The 22,424-nt window shown below is 28.1% G+C and overlaps 1 protein-coding gene across 2 annotated transcripts in view; it reads right to left on the reverse strand.

Annotated features, from left to right (window-relative positions):
• The window catches only part of LOC130663280 (kin of IRRE-like protein 2), a 141,838-nt gene extending 122,500 nt beyond the window's left edge, over window positions 1-19,338 (reverse strand). The window contains exon 1 of one of the 2 annotated variants that reach the window (XM_057462408.1): window positions 18,856-19,338. In XM_057462408.1, coding sequence (XP_057318391.1) covers window positions 18,856-18,898 — 43 coding nt within the window. In that variant the 5' untranslated portion in view covers window positions 18,899-19,338. The remainder of the gene's footprint in view (window positions 1-18,855) is intronic. The other variant, XM_057462409.1, reaches the window with a different exon arrangement.
• Between the last annotated feature and the right edge of the window lie 3,086 nt (window positions 19,339-22,424).

Raw genomic sequence — 22,424 nt, forward strand, 5'->3', positions numbered from 1 at the left:
ACAGCAAGTAAATCGAATTTTTTTTTAAGACTAAATTGTAATAATCAGAAAAATTTTTTTTCCTTTTAAATACTTTATTAATTAATCAATTAAATTGATGCCATAAATTCTTGATAATATTGAAATTTAAATAAATAAAAATAAAATTAATAACTGTCAAGTTTATTCAATCGAAAATAATTGGTGTTATCTGAATTAAATCACGAGATTAGTGGACGTTGGGCATGTAAACTTGTGGTCGATAATTCAATTGTCGATCAACTCTATTATAATACCTAACTTTCAAAGCTATATTACTGGTAGTTTATGATAAATTTACAATGTAATTATATTTTTATATCACCCGATACTCGAGGATTACTTAATCAATTTAATTGACTGGATTTAACTAACATTTCAACACATTGAATCAATTATAAATTTAATACTCGGCATAGTCATTATCATAATTATTATTCAAATAATTTAAAAAAAATGATTATGTACAAGACACATTTCATCATTTTAATTTAAAAATATCGAAAGAAAAAAATAAAATAAAATTTATCCATAAATTATATGTTAAATGTTTTTATTGATTAAATTTGCAAAAAGTGGTAGAGCCATCAGTGTACAATTCGTTCGATTTCCTCATCTCTCGTTCGAACGTCAGAGAAATGGAATGGAGTGAAAGAGTGAGGGTGGTAAGAGAGAAATGTGGCAGGAGAGAAGCTTTCAAGCGAGGCCATAAATCGAAGGGCGGAAGAACGAAAAGCTTCCAACAAGTAACGCGCAGAGTCCTGTGGTTAAGCACTTTCTTTCTCTATCTCTTCGATGATATTCTCGCTATTTGTTTCTTGTTTTTTTTTTCTTTTTTTTTTTTATACTTCATTTTATTTCTGCTCTTTTATGTTTTCTTGCATTTATTTTTTACAAGACAACGCATTTCGAAAATAACGTAAGTGAAAATTCAACTTGGTTGCTACAGTAAACTTTCATTCGATTCATTTTAAAACCAACGACTCTGGAGAATATAAATTATTCGGTGTTCTTTTGAGTAATCAAAGAAAATATAAATAAAAATATCTAAAGGGATACTTCAATAGATTGCATTTAAATGGTAATTTATGTATTAAGTTCATGAGTAATTATAGATAACACGATGAAGAGTAACAATTGTTTCAATAAATTTAATAATGTATGATTTAATGGGTCATAAATTTTGTATTGAATTGTAATTTATTAAAAGCTAAATATAGATCAATAACTTTATATTAGTTGATTCATTAAGATTATCGAAATTTTTTTATAATGTTACTTCTGAGATTACAGAAATTTTTTCAATGATTAATATATACTATGCATATTTTAAAAGATGCAATAGATAAAAAAAAAAGAGGATTGGTAGTAAAAAAAAATTTTTCACAAAATCTTCCATAGAAAATAAATCACTATCTATAAAACAGTTTTTCCATTGTCCCGGAAGTCAATGGTATTATAGAATAATGAAAATGGCAAGCTATATTTTCTTGTTTTAATTATCAAAATCACATTTATTTTATACAGAAAAAAAATTATTTTATTATCGGTAATTGAACTATTATCAAAATACATCATAAATTACTGAGTCGCTTCTGTGAAAGGGTATAGGTTATGTGTATAGATAAATATATCCGGCACAGTATGGATAAACTAAATATTTTATACAACAATGGACTATCTTTATTTATTTGCTTATTAATGAATGTAGATAAAATAAATAACGATTATTATTAGAAAGGTGCAACAAATTATTTCTAATAAATATGTTAAGATACTGATTTAACTCATACGTTACAATACTCAAAACTTATGAATATATTGTCAATAAGGAAAATTGTTTCCACATAGATAAATTATTCCTATTTTAATTGCTACGATGTCATAGAAATACCAGGCAATGTTGATGTAATAAAACGATTTGGAATAAACATGTAAAAAAATTACTATGACCTTGCGGAGTGAATACGGATTAAATCCGGAGTAAATGCAAAGCGGATGACCATGTAATTTATTAATTATTTATTCCCCTTGAAGTACAATTCACTCCAAAGAAAAGTCAATTTTAATATTTAAACTCCGATTCAGAGTGAATGCGGATTGAAATAAAATCTGCGTCATTTCGAAAAAACTCCGCACTGGAAAACAAACTCCTCATTTACTCTGTATGTGGAGTAATTTTTTTTAAAACTCCGGATCTCCGAATTCATTGCCGATTTCTTACAGTGTATTTACAACCATTGTATCGTAAATTACGGTGTCCGAATGAATGTTCCTGTAACCATTCAATTATGGATCGTTTTGTTTATTAACATGTAAAAATTTATTTACGAAAAACTTGAATACCTTGCACTATAAAAATTTTTCGTAGTAAACGCAGATTAAATCCGGAATGAATACGAAGCGGATGACTGTTTATTCATTTAATCCCCTTAGAGTGGAATTTACTCCGAAGGAGAGTTCATTTTAATATCAAAACTCCGAATCGGAGTGAATGTGGATTTAAATTAAATCTAAATCACTCCAAAATCACTTCGTTGAAAAGACAAGCTTCCTATTTACTCCGTATGCAGAGTGATTTTTTTTAAAAACTTCCAGACTCCGAGAGACGAAGTGAATTCGGATTTAAATAAAATCCGTAATCATTCCGAATTCACTCCCGATTGTTTACAGTGTAAGATTATATTAAAAAAATTAAAACCGCTATATTCTTTTGACTTAGATTAATTGCAGAAAAAAATAAATTTATAGTTATTTTGGTAAGAATATTATTTTTATACTACAATATAAATAAATAATCTAAATTCAGTTTTTCTTTTTAATTAAATTAAAAGAAGATGAAATTTAATTTGTCTAATGATAGCAATATCTCACAGTGACGTAATGAATGATAATACCTTGCTATAAAAACATCAACTGTGAGCGTGTAGATTTATTTATTTACCGTTTGTGATGGTACGAAGTGCGGATATAGAAGAGAAAATAAAAAACGTATAAAGTCTGATGGTCGGGCAAAAGATGAGTTTGCTCTATCGCGCCTCATTATTTGCAACCGGAAAAGCTTTCATAAAAATCTTCCAAGCACTTGGTTGGTCTAAAACGTCGTTAACTTGGTTGAATCTATAAGCTTCAGTAATTGTTTGTAATCTTCTTAAAAATGTCAGTTCATAAGAAATACTCTAAGTACATTGAATTGGATTGCGACAGATTTTCTTGTATTTGAATTGGTGAAAATAAAAAAGTTACACCATTTTTTTTTTTAAATTTATTTTTGGATGAATATATTTAGTACTAAGACTTGTTAAACATGTTTTTATTTGTTCGAATTGATCGTTATTTCGAAAGATTTTTTTCCGAGTTCGAGAAGCTTTTATTCAATACCAATTACTTATTTCACTGAAACATTTTACAATGAAAAATATTTATTTGGTAATCAAACTATATTGACAATCAAAAATTAATATTTCTAACTAGCTTTAATGGTTGTCACTATGTAACCATAACTTCTGTTTTAAACAGAATCTAACAAATAAATAAAATGAAAACTACTAAGAAAGTAAATATAATATACGTAAATATTCTGAAAGAACAATAGTTTGAAGATTATACTTACATAAATATATTCACAATTTTCTATAAAAGTTTGCAATAAACTCTCTTTTATCATCCTCAAGTATACTTGAGGTAAATATATGTTGAACACACGTCCAAAGCATTTTATGGTACGCTTATACAATGACTCGACATATAAATCCAGACGTTTATTTCCATTGCTTCAAGTTCACTTTTTTTCTTTACCTTGTTCCTCTCTTATTCACTCTACTCCTCCTTTCCTTTTCAACGATTCTCGGGACTCCTGAGAATTCTTTAGCGGGAACGAATAAAACACGGAATAAGACGCGCGCGCCACATCTAGCGGTAAAACGAATCAGCGTACCCTCAGGGGGCAACTTGAAAGTCGTTTATTTTATCTACTTTTTTTTATATATTATACTTTCTTCAAACCCTTATACTTTATATACACTCATTCCTGCTTCACAAATAAAAAAAATGAAATAAATTGTCACGTTAAAATCGATCGGTGCCTCAAGAAGTCACAGATAAATCTTTAGTGAAAAAATATATTCCAGTTAAAAAATAAGAACTAAAAAACGTTATTTTTCACGTTGAAAATGGAAAATAGACGTGAATGAAATGAATAAAGTAAAAAAGAAAATGTGTTGAATTCTTTATCTAGGGTTATGTAAATCATATTTCGAAAGCATATTCACACATTCATTCTCTTTTAGTAGATTCAAGCTGAGTGGTCGTAGTGGAGAAGAGTCTCGATATAAAATACTAAAATTCCATTAACCAAATTCTCACTATTCTCAATCATGGAAAATAAAATCTGCTGTCCAAAATAATGTATCTGAATTGCACGCAGAATACAGCATCCAACCAAATTAAACCATCTATATAGATATACATATTCAGGTGGATGTGTTTTGCTCGCGAGAATTCTAACTCAATCTACAAACACATTTCTGGTGCGCTATATATAATACATAAGCAAAGGAATAATTTCATTTTGTTTATACTGACATTTTCGAGCTATACTTTCACATAAAATCTCTTGTGTCATCGTAACATCTACTCTGAAATGTTTATGCTATCGACTAGTAAAATAGTTTTACAAAAAATTCATATCGACACATGACGACACCGGGAAAACCTTATTCCCGAGAAAAATATCACCAGTGTTTTTATAGAAAGATGAGTGAACGATTTTTCTTTTTAACATTTTTTTATATTTTTATTTTTATTATATTACTTTTATCCATTTCTTCCCTTTTTTTTTTTGTATTTTTTTTTCTTTTCCTATCTACACCGCTATTCGTTTCCGAGCAAACATATTCACACTCGCTATATATTTTTGCGATAAATATGTACGAGAAATAAAAATAATAATAAAAAACGAATTCAAATATTATATATATTCAAGCGAAAGCAATTGATGAGAATACAAGAAAACGAGGGAGGAGAAAAATATATTAAAAGAATAGAAAATCATCTCGACATATATAAATATGTATACGTAACATCATCAATGTCTACCAACATTTTATAAATATATTTTTTCCTTTTTTAGTAACTCCTTTTCATTTTCAACGACATCTCTTCATCTTTCGCGACATAAGCTTTTTTACTTGCTGATTCAACGAGGCGTTGAGCGACAAACGCTTGGGGCCACGATTTGTACCAACGATTTTTGAATTTATTTCGGGTAACACCCGAGGATAACGCAAAAGCCATACTCTTTTTTTTTTTTGATAACATGTCCCTTTAAGCAATATTCACATCAATATTTTCGAAGTATTTTCCTCTTCAATGGTCTGTCAAACTTTTATTTTATATGTATATTCAAAATAATATATATGTATTCAAAAAAATAAGAACAATTTTTTTTATTCTTATGTCATTACAACAGTTATCTTTCTTTGATTTAAAAATAACAATACTTCTCTTAAAAAAAAAAAAAAAAAAAAAAGCAGAAAATTTTATTTTTATCCACGAGATAAAAAAAAAATTAAATAAAGTTACATACGCAGACAAGCACATAAAAGAGATTCAAGTGGACTTTGGTATATAATTTTTTTTTTTTTCACGGTCTCGTGAATTTTCCAATGTATCTCAGGTCGCTCGCGTGTGTACACCCTTCATCGTTTGACTTTCTCTTTCTCTTTTACTCCTAGAGTTGCTCAGTTTGAAAACGATTACCGGTAGTAAAGCACAGTAGTTCAGCTCAACTTCACAGTATGCAATAATACTCACTATGAGCTATTTTACCGTATACTAAACCCAATACTCTCAATTCTGAATAGTGAAAAGAGCTTTTCAAACGTCCTTTACAACGATTATACACATCCTCAAATATAGATGTATGATATGTTTTCAAACAATTATCAATTTTCTAATCCATCAGACTCAATGTTACATTTCAATGACCATGAACAAACAAAAATATTTTCTAAAAGTTATACATATATACATTGTAAAAAATCACCGGGGTAAGTCCAAGTGGTGTAGGTGTTAAAATTGGCGGTGTTAAATTTCAACACCGAAAACGGTGTGAAAATAATGCCGCCGCCGGTGTAAATATTCTGTACCGGTGTTAAACAAAATTCTCCGGTGTTAAAATAACACAGCCGCTGATGTAGATATTCTTTACCGGTGTTAAAATATTTTACTTTGTGAATATTTGTACTTACTCGATCACTATACTTGTTAATAAATAATATTCTTTATTAATTTTCATAAAGAACTGACATTTTTTCTGTTTTATAATCTTTAAAATTAATACTCCAAGCGGACGCAGTTTACCCAGCTTTAACACCGGATTACTTCGCTTTTACACCGGTTACCCCGCTTTTACACCGGTTACCCTGATTTAACACCGGTATTTTTAACACCGGTGAATTACTCCTCCTACACCGGTGTAATTTTATTTTAACACCGGGCGGAGTTAAAATGAGTCCATTTTTAACACCGCTCTTTTTACAGTGTAATGATTTATAAGTCGATATTGAGATCAATGATTTCATTTCTGTCAACAGATTGTTAGAGATTTTTTTTTAACCGTTGACTTGACGACGCTGAATATTTGAGTGAAAGACGTTTCATTTGAGGAGATTGACGGTAGTTTGCAGCACATATTTTTTTTTCTTAATGTGCCTGCAAGGTTTCGATTTATTAAATTCGATAGATTATTTTTTACTGTAACATAAGCAGTCAAGGTGTGCCCTTTTAGATTATCTAACTTTTATTAATTTTGTCAATCACAATTTATTTATTACATCAACCGAATGGAAACAAGTAAATCAAAACAAAAATACGTGATATTATTCACTACTGTGCCCTATGTGTTACTTTTGTTTTGTTCTACTAGAAAATGATGATATCACAACAAAACTCTATGATTAACTTTGTATATACCTGCATATTTTAGCATACCCTAATAATCAAAATATATTTAATTTATAAGCAATTGCTAAAATTTAATTAATATAAATCTCTCTTACGGTATTTAATTTTGAATAATGACTGTAATATTTGTATGCTGATCAACTGCATAGCACTTTATCTGTAGTTTATTTGATATTTGCATGTCATACATATGATGCGTTTACAGCAAGTACGCTGGTATACGCAAATCATTGTTATGCACGAGACATAATCATATTGAGGTACAACTTAATAAATTTTCTTTCACGAGTGCCACGAATTATCAAATCATTCATTGTAAATATTAACTTAATTATAATTACAATCAGTCTATACGTATCGATAAATATAGGTGTTTTCATTTTATTTAACTTGTTAATAATTCTCACGTATGATTAATCAATATAAATATTAATTTTGTCGTATATCATCTGTTTACTTTTATCTATATAAAATATTTTAACATATAAAAAAACTAGACCATCAGTAAATTTAAATAAAATTATAGTTTGGTCAGCGAATTCATTAGTTTTTATTTTATACGTAATGAATTTCGATAGATAATGACAATTAATCACACATCTAAAGAAAAAGTTCAAGGATTATGCATATAATTCAAATCATTAAAAACTACTAAACTTCAAAAATCAAAGTGTTTAGATCTTGTTTACAAATAAGATTAAAAAAAGTCATCAAACCATGTGACCTGATTTTCAATGATGTTTTATTTATTAATTTTGATGCGATACTCAGTATACATTTAGTTAATAAAAAAACTGATGAAAAGAGCCTATTGCACGCCTCGAAAGCGAAGCGGCGAGGTTGTGCTTTATAACGGACCTGTCAAGGTCACTTGACTTTTCCTCATTAAACTGTATATATTATTTTTATGTCACACTCACACGTTATAAAAAGCACATTAACCTAAAGAGGAAACACTAATTAATAAGACTGATACTTTCCTTAAGCTGTCCGATACGTATTATAATAAAAAAAAGTTCAATAAAAAATATGTATCGTGGACGTCAGTTAGTCTGTAGTCCAAAAAAAGTCTGTGGCACGGATATTTCGTGAACGGCTTGACAAAATGACTTTATTTTGTTTTTCACTGTCTTCAGAATTATGCAAAGAAGGTTCTTTTCAAAAATCACTACTGTAGACCCTCTCGTTTTTTTTTTAATAAATCATTTCTGTTACAACCGGCACTATTCCATGTAAACAAACACACACTGCAGCCATTTTTTTATTTTATCGGGAATTTTTTTTTTATCATCGAACTTTGCTGATATCACAAGGTTCTACTTTACCATCAAATAATTTTTTTTTATTACCAATTGTCATAGAATTAACTAAATTAAAAAAAAAAACGACGAATTTCTTTCTAGATATTTATTAAAAAATTTTGTAATTAAAAATAAAAATTAATAATTTATATATTTCATTGTAACATGAGCGTTCGAGGTGTGCACTTTTGGATTTTCCAAATTTTTTTTGTTTTTGTTATGGAAAAATTTAACGATTATTTTGACACGTCTCGATGAATACAAACAATATGATGTATATTTATACCATTGTTGTTTTATTTATCAAATGAGCTTTTAAAAAATTTATTTAATGAAAATTTATAAATTTACAGTTTATCACACTAGCTTTTAAAAGTGATGCTGCAAAAAAAATCAATTTTGTAAATGAAATTAAAGTGCTGGAAAAAAATCGATATTGGAAATTTGTTTTTCTTTTGCGGTTTTAAGTTAAGAGTATGCATTTGTATATATTATTATGAGTATTCATTTCATCGAATTGTCATAGCCAAAAAATTAAAAAAAATAAATGCAGATTTCAAATTTAATAAACTACCTATTTTTTTAAAACAATCTTTCACTTTGTTTATTGCATTCTCTTGAACATTTTTTTTCTTTATTTGGTACTTAATCTTGTTTTATTTCCTGCACGTTACTTTTCTACATTGATACGAAACCCTGCCTCTTAGAGGGACTCTTAGAATCTAAAGAGGCTGTCAAGCTTTAACTTTTTATTTTTTTCCTCGCACTTCTAGATAGGATTGGACGACTTGCAAGAGTTTTCATTTCACCCAACGTGATCCATCTCATTCGAAAAGATGATGGAAAATGCAGTAGATCCGTTTTACCAAAATGGATCGAAACGTACTTAGTCGTATACGATTTTTTTATTTTTTTTGGTTTAAATTTCTATTCTTGATTTTTTTTGTTTCTCACATAAAATTAAAAATCTTTTTGATTAATTTATCTGATGGTTTTCGTCTAAATTAAAATGGTAAATATTATTTACTCAGAGAATTTTTTTAGGAAGTATAGTATAAAATAATAACTGAAATAATATTTTGCAACAATAAAAGAGTCGATTTCTACAAAAAAAAAAAAATTATTATTTGTGTAACTACTTTATTTGATTTTTCAATTTTGAAGATGAATACGATATACAAAGTTCTTTGCATGATTTCGCAGCTTAGTTATTAGCAGGGATGTCAAAATAAATTACAATTGAGTGAATTTCATGAATGTATTTAGTAAGAATGAGAATAAAATAATCATGTGATTGCCATACTTACTTCATGGCTTGTCTATTAACACACTTTTGTCATACCTATTCATAGTAAAGATATAAAGTACTATATGTAAATAAATAAATAATATTAGTTTTTATCGTTTGCTTCATAACAATAATTGAAATCGTCGTCAATAATCTTCCGAGTTCATAATATCTTTAAATTAACTTTTGAAAAATCATTTTTTTCCCCTTTAATTGTGTCTCATATAACGCTAATTTGATAATATAATCGAAAATCAAAGTTTTGCATTTTTAAAATGGATAATGAAGAAGCAAATATGATGTCATAAATTTTTCTTTTTCAATTTATAATTCCAAAAAATAAACAATCCTATTGAATCAACAAGATACACATAACTAAATTTTGTATCGTAGTTGTTTGCTCATTGTTTTCTACCGGTACACAAACAACCACGTATTTATTGGTGAACGGAGTTATACAGCTCTGATTCATCAAGTTTTCTAGTGGGCCATCGGGTATTATATATGTATATCTATATATACTACAAAGCGTATGTACCAGCGAAACTTCGAACGACCGAGTTATATTCATACACAGCATTGTGTATAATATGTAACTGTAACTTTACGATCGTTGAACTCAATGAAAATAAATTTGTTTCGAATTTCAAACAACCCAAAAGAGCACACGAAATTAAACAAAAATAGTTTAAAGAGAAAAACTTGAATAATGAATGAATGAAAAAAAAAGTAATCATAATAATTTATCTGCATATATTAATTAATTATCTTTGTTACTTGATAATTTAAAAGTAAGTGTTGTTTATCAGTGACTAAGTTTAGAGAACAGGTCTTGATTTACTAAACTTGTGGTAATAAGGTCATTTACGTATAAACTTCGGAGCGACTCTGACATTTATGCAGTCTGAATTATCATAGTAACTCGTGCAACCACCATCTGGTAACGGAACTCCGGTCTCTCCAGACTCTTTTGTCTTTTAACACTTTGCTAACTAAATATAATACTTAACATATTATTGTGCACGTTTATTTAATTTTTAACTCATTATTTTTCATTAGCGAGTTAATATTTGTTAAGATAAAAAAAAGTATTTATTAAAGATTACACAGTATTTTTAAACTATTTTTCCGCTTTTTCATATGGTTACACAACTCGAACTTTCAATATAAAAATCGATCAATAATGTGATTAGTTATAGACCAAATGAATACGTATTTCCAGTGCTTTTAAAACCCATATTTCAAGCCATTAAAAAAGCGCGCACGTAAATGTATAACACATTTATTAACGCTTTTACGAAGATTATAAGTGGATTTGAATCAAAGTTTTATTATATTGATGAAGGGTAAACTGTAGCGTAACATGAATTTTCAATCCCTCCTAGTTCATATTCCGAAGATATATATGTGTGACGAATAAAAAACAAATCGAGCAATATGATGTAGCTAAAAGAATATATTTTTCTTGCTTTCCATTATTCTTATTTTGTTAATTTTTTATTCCATTTTTGTAAAAAACAAGCCTATAAGTTTTACGTTTAAAACCATGATAAAGGCTTGATAGGGAAGAGGGGGGAAAAATGGGCCCCCAAAACTTTTGTTTAATTTAAATGATTCAAGATTAAGCAACCATTACGAAATGTTTGAGACTGTGCTTTACTTTTAACTAGTCTAGATAGTCTAGATAAAAAATTTTCTGAACTTAAATTTGAAGTTGATTTTTTTTTTTTTTTCTAAAGCTTGAAAATAATCTGGAAGTTGAACCGCGAACAGGTTGGCTATGTACCGATTGCTCTTCTAGTTGAGCTATCCAAGCTTATGCCATAGTCCGTTCAATTTATCTATACAAAACAATAAAATAATTAAGTACGAAAAATCAATATTCTCGAAAATTTGTTAATTAGCTTTTTCACCAAACCTGCACCAAAAGTTTAAATTCCTGCCATCTCAAGAGGGGAGAAAGTCATTCTTTTCTCTTATGAGAAAACAAATGATAAAAAGCAGTGCATGCGCCATTCTTCTCACAAATAGAGACAAAAATTTGAACTTTCAGGTACAGGTTTGGTGAAAAATTTTATGCACACCAAGGGAGGAAAGTAAAACGTCCCAATCCGCGTGTATACTCTCGCCTTTGGCTCAGGTAAACAATTCTACACGCGAGTTGGATTGTCCTGCTATCCTAACTCGGTGTATAATACTATTGAGATGAAAAAATATAATGACCGAATTTTAGTAGATTTCGTAGAGAGCCCATTTCACCCCAAATTTTACTTTTTTATTTTGGAGCATATTGATTACGTAAAAATGGCAGAAGACTACAAAAAGTAAAAGGGGTGAAAAATCTGTTAAAACTGTAAATAAAACTATTGAAACGTTTTTTTTTTGGGCCCATTTTGCCCCTAATTTAAAGATTTTCAATTTTCAACAGACGCGGCATATTATGACCAAGTACATGGTAAGGGGCTAGAAAGAAGTAAAACAAGTGAGAACCAATGAGGATCTAAGCTTTTTTCTTAAGGGGCCCATTCCCCCCCCCTTCCCCTATTAGATATAATACCGTAAAGAAAGGAGGAAATCTTTTTTTTATTCCGAGAAAACGTAAAAAATTATGAGATTCGAGTGTAAAAATGATGTAAAAAATATGGTTTACAATATACTTTAAAAGTAAAAGTGAGTAATGAAAATTTTCGAAAAAATCTTGCAAAAGTAATTTCCGGGCGCATCAAATTGTATTAGGATGTTGGACAAAATAATCGAGTACGATTCAAAATCATTGGGAGGGAAACCAATTTTATGCTAAAATTTTTTTGCATCTTATTCTGCTTTGCACTTCCCAATATTATCTATATAGTATCCATAAATATCAAAATGAAAGTCAATTATGGTCAATGCATACTGACTTTTTAAATTTATTTTCTTTAAAACATATTTCTCTTCTGCTTTTCGCATTGTTTATGAAAAAACAAAAAAAAAGAACTACGCGTAAAGTCAACTGCAGAACTTAGCCATATTAATTTTTATAAATTTTTTTTCTGTTAAATAAGCGTCCTTTATCATTCTTTCTTCTATTCTCACAATTCTATTGTCTGCGTTCTTGTCCGCATATATCGAGGAGTAAAAAAAAAGTTAAAACAAAAAAGAAAGAGAAAGGGTGGAGTATTTGAAAAAAAAAGTGCAAGGGTACAAGTAACCTCTTTAGAGAATAAATAAAGACCTTTTTTTACTTTTTCATCTAGAGAAATGTAATTAAGTTCGAGCCAAATCAACTCATGATTTTGTGTCCCTTTGTGTCATCAGCATTTACGTACTTTAATTTTGATTATTAAGAAATAAATCCTTTTTTTCTTCTTATTTACATTAAATTTATATTTCTTACTTACATTAAGAATTATTTCTCTTTCCCTCATTTAAAAAAAAACAATTTTTAACAAAGAATATGGATATTATTATACATAAAAAATAACCAATAAAATCTTTTTTTCACAACAACATAATATAATTTTAAAAACAGACATGAAGTGAGGTACAAAAAGGTAAATAAAAAAAGTTACTATCGTAAACCACAATGGGTTATCTTTGATGTTGACGCCTGATTCGTTGTTTCGTACTTACATCTTCTATATAATCCTATACATATATATAAGAGAATAAGAAATGTTAAAGGAAAAAAGATGAAGTACGAATAAAATATGAAGATGAAAAACCGTAAAATCTGTCGATCTGTAAGCGCGTACATTTTTTTATGTGATTTCTATTCAAATTTATTTCATTTTACTAGCTTTTTTTTTACGTGTCTTTAACAGTGTGAAAATATCAATATATAAGTAAAATATAAATCAATCTATGTATCCAATTGAAAAATAAAATAATCAATGTATTCATGGCCTCTACCTATAATTAATGATTATTTAATTTTTAATGAAATTTTCCATATTTGCTTATAGATGTTCAAGAAAATTTCAATATAAATAAAAATTTCAAGGGCTCGCCCCAGCGTGCACGTTTCGAAAAGGGGAATTTTAATATATTCTTACAAGGATATTAATCATGTTTTTCATTTCCGTACTTTAAGCAAGGGGATTTTCAAATAGTTTCAATAACAACACAGTTGACTGTGTTTTTTGTTATATTATTTATACTTTTGTTTCAAATCTCTTTCAGGATAAATGGCAAATCGCATATCGCACGTTGTAATCGTACAAATATAAGCCTCAGTACATATTTTTTATTCATCTTTTTGAAAAAAATCATACCCTGATGATCATAGTTACCATCATGTATTTTAAAAGTCCCTCAATAACTTTTTAATAATCGAAATAAATACATATATAAGATAGGCATTCATGCGCACGTTAGCGCGCTAAAAATGAACTATAGTTGCAGCCCACGAAGCAAGCGAGTTAGCTAATTCTTCCTATAATACTAAAGCGATGGAATGATTTCTAAAAAAAAATTTCAGTAAGTAAAATGTTTTGTTCTGCAAGGCTCCGATTGATTCGATTATCTGTTTAAAAATTATAAAGCAATGAAATGCATAATGAACTTAAAAAGTTCGAAGACACCATAGTTTATATCATACTTGAACTGATTCTAGTTTTCCTGTCAAGTTCTCAATTTTAACTTTTTGTTAATAAATGAAATGGACACATTCATGATAACCTGAAAAATTAAAAAGAATCAAAATACATATGAATAAAGAATGAATATTACATAATATAGATTTATTTTTTTCTGAACCCAGATGGTGGGCAGTAGAATAGCGTAATTAAAAAATAAAAAAAAAAATAAAGAAAATATGTGTCCATAAGCAACGAACATTAGCTTGGTAGCGGCACTTGAAAGAATTTAAGATGAAATAAATAACAACACAATAACAAGCACTTTGTGCTTGGGAAAAGTTTCCGGGCAGACCAAGTTAATTAACATAACGAAATGAGTTTTCGAGTAGTGCATAGTAGTAGTGTCGTCGGATGAACCTCCAGGCGAGGACTGGAAGACATTTGAGATGCAACGTGCGGAATGGTATAAGAATAGCCTTGTCGTGTCGTAGTGTATTATATAGAGGGTAAACGAGGTCTTTAGACCACCGGGATTTGCAATGCTACAGAAAATATGCTTCGTTGGCTACATAGCAATCGTAGTAGTAGTGTCCCTCTACTATTCTATCTGAACAAATAATCCTGATAAACTTTACAACACACTCAGCTAAACCAGTTGGAAGGAGCATTGATTGCTAAATTCTATTAACATAAAACCTTCCATATCAAATAATTTAATCTAAATTGGGAAAAAATTTAATTCATTTTAAAGATAATTAAAAAAAACAAAAACCATCATCAGAGAAATCCTCTTCTGTAAATTATTTTTTTAATAAAAGAATCTTAATCCATTTTTAAATTTCAATCAGAACTACAATAAATTTAGTTTCAGTTACATCTCCGTTATGAATTATTATTTAAATATTGAAATTTTAATAGATTATAACTTGAAAAAAAAATTTTCTCTTGTGAAGAAAGTCTGTCAATAATCGCTCATAAACGATGACACAATGAGATAATTTTGATGTAATCAAAAAAGAACGATTTTTCAAGAAAATATAATAAAATTATTAAGAAATTAAAACTAAAAAGGGAGTAGACAGTTTGTTAATTCCTTTTGAAGAAATCAGATGAGACGTACTTTCATAATCAAGTCTCGTTGAAAGGTAAAATCCAGAAAGTACAGTTCGTTGAGCAGGTATTATCCGTCGGACTTTAAACGTTGCGCTAGACAAGTTAATCTGTAAGAGGGGAGATAGTTATATATATAGTTTTTCAAAAAAGAGTTCGAGGTCGAAGCTCAAGCGTCTGAAGTATAAGCTTATACTTAAACCACATGGTAAAACCACCATCACTATATCACTAGTCATCCTTTTCAATTTTTTTTTATTACTATATATTCCTTAATATATATATATATATACAGATATAGATATGAAGAAAAAGTAGTAGTCTTTAGTAATTCCGTTAAACTTTATATCTCTTAAGTCTTTCACTCTTTTCCACTTTCTTTAGTAGTACCGTAAAGAAGAAAATGGTAGTACCAAACTGCTTACAAAAGTGCGGCCATTTCATCAAGCTTGACGACACGCTTCATTTAATAGCAAAAGTCTTGATGGACACAAAGGAAAACTTTATCTCTTTTCTTATAAATTTTGTACTCAAAAATTTTCTCTTTTTAATTTTTCCCTCAGTTATTTTACAATAGACTTGCAAACTTTTGTGAATCTGTTGGAATTTAGGAAAATTTTTTGTCATTGTCTTTTTTGTTTTAATTTCTTCAACACAAAGAATACAAATTATAAAAAGTCGTGTTGTGTTTCTTAGAGATGTAAAGCATTTACGACCAAGATTTTAATCAAACTTTGTTAAATATTCTCATTTTCACAAACTTTATAAATACGTAGATATGTATATAGAGGGCAGCGTTTAAGTACTTATGCGGGTATTTCTACTATACGAAGTACTTGGGTAAACGTCTTAACCAAAACTCGTAGTTTGAAGTAGCAGGCCTCTGTAGTATGATTTGTAGGTCGTAATAAAGTTTTGTAAGATCAAGTTTTCGAGGTGAACTTAAGAAAAAAATGAATTATCACGGTTTCCGAATATCAATCGACCTTAACTTAGGTTATAATTTAATTTAAAAACTTTGTTATTCAATCATTTTGTGTTAAAAATTAAGTAATTATTTTTAATATTTATTCTCACCACAGAAGTGAACTAAATTTTGATGATTATTATTCAAAGTAATTTTAATTAATAGACTATATGAAAAAAATTGAAATCTGTTGTTTTTAACAATATTTATTTAAAAAACAGTTCAATAAAGATTTTTGTGAATAAAAATAAACTATTATTTATTAAAATATCAAAGAGGTATTTTCATTATATCTGGAGGTAATTCAAATGATGAAATTATTATTCTATATTTAAATCTCTCTCTGCGGTTCAAATAGTCGATGGAGCAATTAATGGCGACAATTATATTAAATTTATATCGAATAATGGTGATGTTTATTACCTTGTTTCAATTAACGAAATAAAGCATTTGATTTCATTTTAATTATAATAAAGCAATTTAATTATCACTGACACTACAAAGGTATTAAAATTAAAATTCGATTTTTGTATTCCAACTAATGATTATCAAAAATGACAAAATTTTTTGCACTTCTTTCCTATAAATACATGAAGTATATAGGGGAAGGAGGGCAAAAGGGGGTAGGGTAGGCAAAACGAGGTACCCCCACAATTTAATAAAAAAAATTTTATATTTTAAATGGTTTTTAAACATTCCAAAATCACTTCTGTAAATATAATTAAGCGTTACTTTGAATTTTTTTTGGTAAACTTTTTCAAAAATCAATTGTCAGTTGAAAAATATTAATGACGTTTGTTTTATGATAAAAACTATTAAAAATTTTTTTTCTTCTTTTGTATCCAATAAACATGTTAAACATAATTTTTCTTCATGTGAATTCCTTGCAAAAACATTCAACTTAATCAAATTCGTTTAAAATCCTGAAATTTTTTTTTTAACCTTTTTTAGGGGGTACCCCACTTTGCCCGCAGAAATGAAAAAATTTTTTTTTCAACGGTAACTGAAAATTTCTTCTATTTACTTTGAATATCATTAAAAAAAAAAAAGATTTAGCGTATTTGAGTCCTCGAAAACTTGGTATTTCCTTAAGTACCCCCTTTTGCCCCTCCCTCCCCTACTAAACTAAAATTTATGAAAATATAACAAGACACAATTAATGAATCTCAACAAAAAGGCATAAAAGATTTTTATTAAAAATTCAGATGATAAAAATACATAAATAAAATTTTTTTTCGACTTTACGATTAATCTTTGACTGAAATTAGTTTAATGTGAAAAGTGAAATTTTACTACTAACAACAATTTCTTTTGATTTTTATTTTCTTTAAAATATAAATTGCATGAATAATTTTCACGTAAATACGTTTATTTCATCGAATGAAAATCATAGTAGGAAAAAAAGCAAATACAAGTAATTGTTAATTAAAGCACTGTTTGCTAAATATATATACCCAATAAAAATTTGTATAGTGAGTAGAATAAAAAGTAATCCTCCTTGAAAACATACAGATAAAATTTCATCAATCATTAGTTTAGTACGTGATTCTGCGATTGCTAATTAACAAACAAAAAAATTAACTAAATTTCAATACAATGTAGACTACTGAGTTTGATACATTGATATTCAAAGTCGACGAAGCGTTTCTAGCTATACTGAGTAATTTTGCCAATTCAAAACACGATTCGAACGAGCTTCATTGCTACTCATACACTATTCTACTATTTATAGTATAATAGTAGCACATGTATGAATGTATATATATACATATAGAAGAGTGTGTAAAATAGTAAATGAGAATAAAAGTGAGACAGAAAGTCAAACGGTAGAGTCACGAAAGAACGGGAAGTGATTGGAATTATTCTAGTTCGTTGCGAATCGCAGCTAATTCAACCGGCCGAGAAAACACGTGTCACAGGGTCCAAATTAGTTACGTGAATCTCGCAATCAGCAAAGTGCTTACATCTTTCCCTCTTTTCCTTTTTTTACCTCTCCCTTTGTTCTCTTTCTTCTTTATTCCCTCTTTAATTTCTGTCAGTTTATATATCTCTATGTTACTCGCGCAATTTCATTTATCCTCTTTGTCACATTTTCATTCTCTCTTCCATTCTCTTGTTTTACTGGTTCTCATCAGTCGCTTTAGAATTTTGAGCCACACACGTCTATCGACCATTTTTAAAATCCCAACGCTTGACCTTTCAAACCAACTTCCGGACTATTCAACTTTTCAAACGTTCACCGCATGCCACTGACATTAACATCAGAGCAATTAACCGAATTTCAGTTTTAACATAAAAGTCAAATGTTTTAATTAGAAAAATAAAACAAAATAAAATGTTAAATTCGTATCCACTTAAATTCTCTAATTTTTTTTTTTTTTTTTTTCTGAAAAAATGCACAAACTTTTTTCTTTGTAAGTAATTGAATTAATTTTTTACATTTTAATTTCTTCGTAATTGAAATAAATAAATTTAACTTTTTTGTGCACTCACAAATTAAGAGTTTTTAAATTCAAAATATTATAAGTTCTACAAGTTAAAAAAAAAAATTTAATATATAAAATTTAAACGTATAAAATTTTAATAAATTACTTCACTTGATAATTTTTCTATTAATTTAGAGTGAAAAAAAAAATATTCACTTACCTCTAAAGAGTAATAGGAGTAGCACAAAAATGATTTGATGCATGATTAAAAATCTACATCAAAAGTCTATGGAAACTGTTTTGGCCCAAAATTAATATTATTTTATATAACAAAAAGTTTGTCACAATATTGCAGAAAAAAAATTTAAAAGATCACGTAAAATTGTCATTAAAGTTAGTATTAATGTATGAAAAGAAAAAAAAGAAATAAGTTATCAAATGAAAATCACAAGTTGTTAAAACTTCGCGTTCACAAAAAAGCTCTGAGAGCAGGTATAAATTTAAGGGTTGAAGTTGCGCGGGCGAAGTCTCGCCTCAAACTGCGTCCAACTCGCGCTTGCTCTACTGTGTTTCGACGGCTACTGAATGTACCCCTCTTTGCGTATGATACACACCATCCAAACGATATCATCCCTCCTCTAATACTCACTACTTTTGTACACAGCTTTTGGTATCTACATTAATACACCCTCTAATATATTAGTCAGCTAAACTTGCACATTAGATAAAGAGGACAATTCAACAATAAATTCATGCTATAAATACATAATTAAATGTATCAAATACATGAGATTACATCCATTTTTTATGTCATCTCTTTGTTTTTCTTTTTCATATTTAATGCGATTATACATTAAATATCTTTTATCTCACTTTGTCAAATAAAAAATTTAACAAACGTATATATATATCTCCGGGATGAAACTCATTTACTCGACACAATCTGATTAATAACGACAAATCAGTAAAGTTTTACGCTTACTTTTAAAGTCTAATACTCTCCTCATTTCTCGTTTAATTTTTTTTTTTCAATTTATTTATTTATTATTTGTTTTTTTTTATTAAATTGGATCAAGGAAACTTTTTATACGTCGTACAGTAAACTTTTTTTTGTATTTATCTACAATATTCAAAGTCTTCCTGTTAGCTGATTCATTTAAAATCTTTTGTTTTCATTTTTCATGTTGTTAATAATTTTTTTTATGTTTTACTTACTATCTTTTTATATTTTTTAGTTTATCAACGAATTTGTATATTTTTACACTTCAAAAGTTGTTAACAAAATGTTCTATAAATCACATTATGATTTAAACTGGTTTTAAAATGTGTTAAATATTTCATAGCTAAATGCAGTTCAATTTGTAATTAAAAAACAAAACCAATTAAATTATTTATTTATTTTGTTAATGTTATAATTATAAATTTATTCATAACTCCTGATTTATGACGCCTTGAGTTATGTCCATAAATTAAACTATACCCTCGTCTTTATCCTTTTTAATTTGTCACTGTCATCAACGTCTAAAACTTCAATCCCGGATTATCAGCAACTCATTATGGAAATTTCGGGCATGTTATTCGAGATCGAAAACATCCAGATAAATTAAGATTTTACAGGTTCAATCATCGCATAATTAAATTTTCCATAATGAATTTCTGAAATTTTAGAGCTCATTTAACTAAAAAATTTTTCGTCACATTTGACATCATGTTAAATTTAAAAATAATAAGAATAGAAACTTTGAATAAACATATTTATTTTTATTTAAATTTATAGCTAAACTTGAATCGTTACAATAAACAAAAAAAAATATATAAATTGAAAAAGTAAAAATAAAAACAGTAATACACAAGATTATAAAAGTTAAAAAACCGTATGATCAAGAAATAAAACTGCTGGGGTTACCAGAAATAATTTAAAGAAAAATGTTGGCAGTATTGAACTCCTTTACTGGTTATATGGATTTGAAAGTTTCCTGGCAACATTGGAGTCCCGATGTTTCACAAAAGTTTTATATTATCTTCTCTATATTCCAGGAAAACCTTGTGTAATACTCTATTCAAGAAACGCCCAACTCTTTTTTCTTTGCCCCACAGATTTAATAATTTACATCTCTGATCTTAACTATCTTTTTTGCCATAACTCAATATCATTTCATTGTTTTCTATTCTTCTTACTATTCGCATTTAATAACATTAACTTTAAAGTTCTTGGTTAAAGATTACTGAAGATAAAAAAATTATCAGAGAAAAATACTTATTACAGTTCCCTTATTAGTATTGAAATTAGTAATTAACAAATAAGTTCATTATACATATTCATAGGATTTATAACTTATTAAAAATTCAATGTATTTATAATTCTAATTTGATTTAAAGTTATCGTGCATCTTCATTATAATATTTAAAATTGGTGAGTAGTGACGCTGAAGTTACATTGTAATTTTTTATAATCTTTTTTTTTGCGTAAGTTTATTTTATATTTATAAATAATGAATCAAAAGATAAACATCAAGTCGAAATTAGATTGTCTTTATAGCCACTATTTCTTGTTTGGAGGCGGGAAACAGCTTCGTAAACTGCACCTACAAAGTTTGCCTTTCTCTCCATTCGTTGTTGTCTCCCACGAGCAGCCCAATATAAACCCTGACGTCCTAACCCCTTCGCCTACAACTGGGCCAACTTGAGTGGCATGATTAGATACAAACTACTGCTACTAACTCCATATCAAGTTAACCCTATTATTTTGGCAAGCGTGGCTTCTCAACCTGTGTGTTATATGTCGAGTTATAAATTATATAAACTTATACGCTATATAATTAATAATCGATTTCATTTATCAAAGAGTGTAAAAATATATTGACTACATTTTTCTATTATTACATAATTTGTATAGTTGCTTAAATAATTTTTGAATCGAAAATTTATAATATTCCTGCATATATTTTTATTATTAGTCTGGCTAGTTCTACTCGTACTGGATGGAAATTTGATTGAGTTCATTTAAACATTTATCAGAATGGTGTTCATTAAAAACCATTTTCGATTTATCATTTTTGCAATCTGTTTTTTTTTTACAACTTAAATGGATATTCTTTATAACCGGATTCATCCGATCGTAAAACTATTATTTATTCGACTTTTACTTTGGAAACAAAATTTTAATTGTTAAAATAGACATTCTGAGGTGTTAAAAAGATTAGGTTTATGAATATTTTATGAAAAGTTTTCAAGTATTTGGGTATTTTGTATTTTTACTGTTCAAATGAGATCTTTTCAATACTTAGATACCAGTTGTGCTGTCCGCTTTACCTAGATTAAGTTAAGGTTTATTATATTAGTATTTTCCCAAATTTTATGATCCCTAATATAACTGTAGACTTCAGTCTATAGGTATATTGTGACCAACCAATAGTAGAGATTACTTTAAACCACACCTCTTTCTCTTTTCCCATCATGTCCTTTTCCACTCAACACGTTATTTCTACGGTATCACTTTTTCTTGAACACCCACTTATATTTATAATAATACCCTCTAAACTAGATGAATGTAATTGCAGATATCAAACATTTTAGGTTTATTGTGTTGGAGCAAATAATTAAAAGAACTTACAAGTCGATCACATAAATAATTTCATTCTACTTCTGCCATATATTTATTAAAAGATAAAAATTATCCAAAAACTTATTCAAAAGTTATCATAGATAAAACAGAAAGTTATGCAACATTCTTTATATGATGAGTGAAGTTTGAAAATTTTCTATAATTATTAAGAAAATAATATTGAG

The sequence above is a fragment of the Microplitis mediator genome, chromosome 2 (genome assembly GCF_029852145.1).
Source record: "Microplitis mediator isolate UGA2020A chromosome 2, iyMicMedi2.1, whole genome shotgun sequence".
Classification (NCBI taxonomy): Eukaryota; Metazoa; Arthropoda; class Insecta; order Hymenoptera; family Braconidae; genus Microplitis; species Microplitis mediator.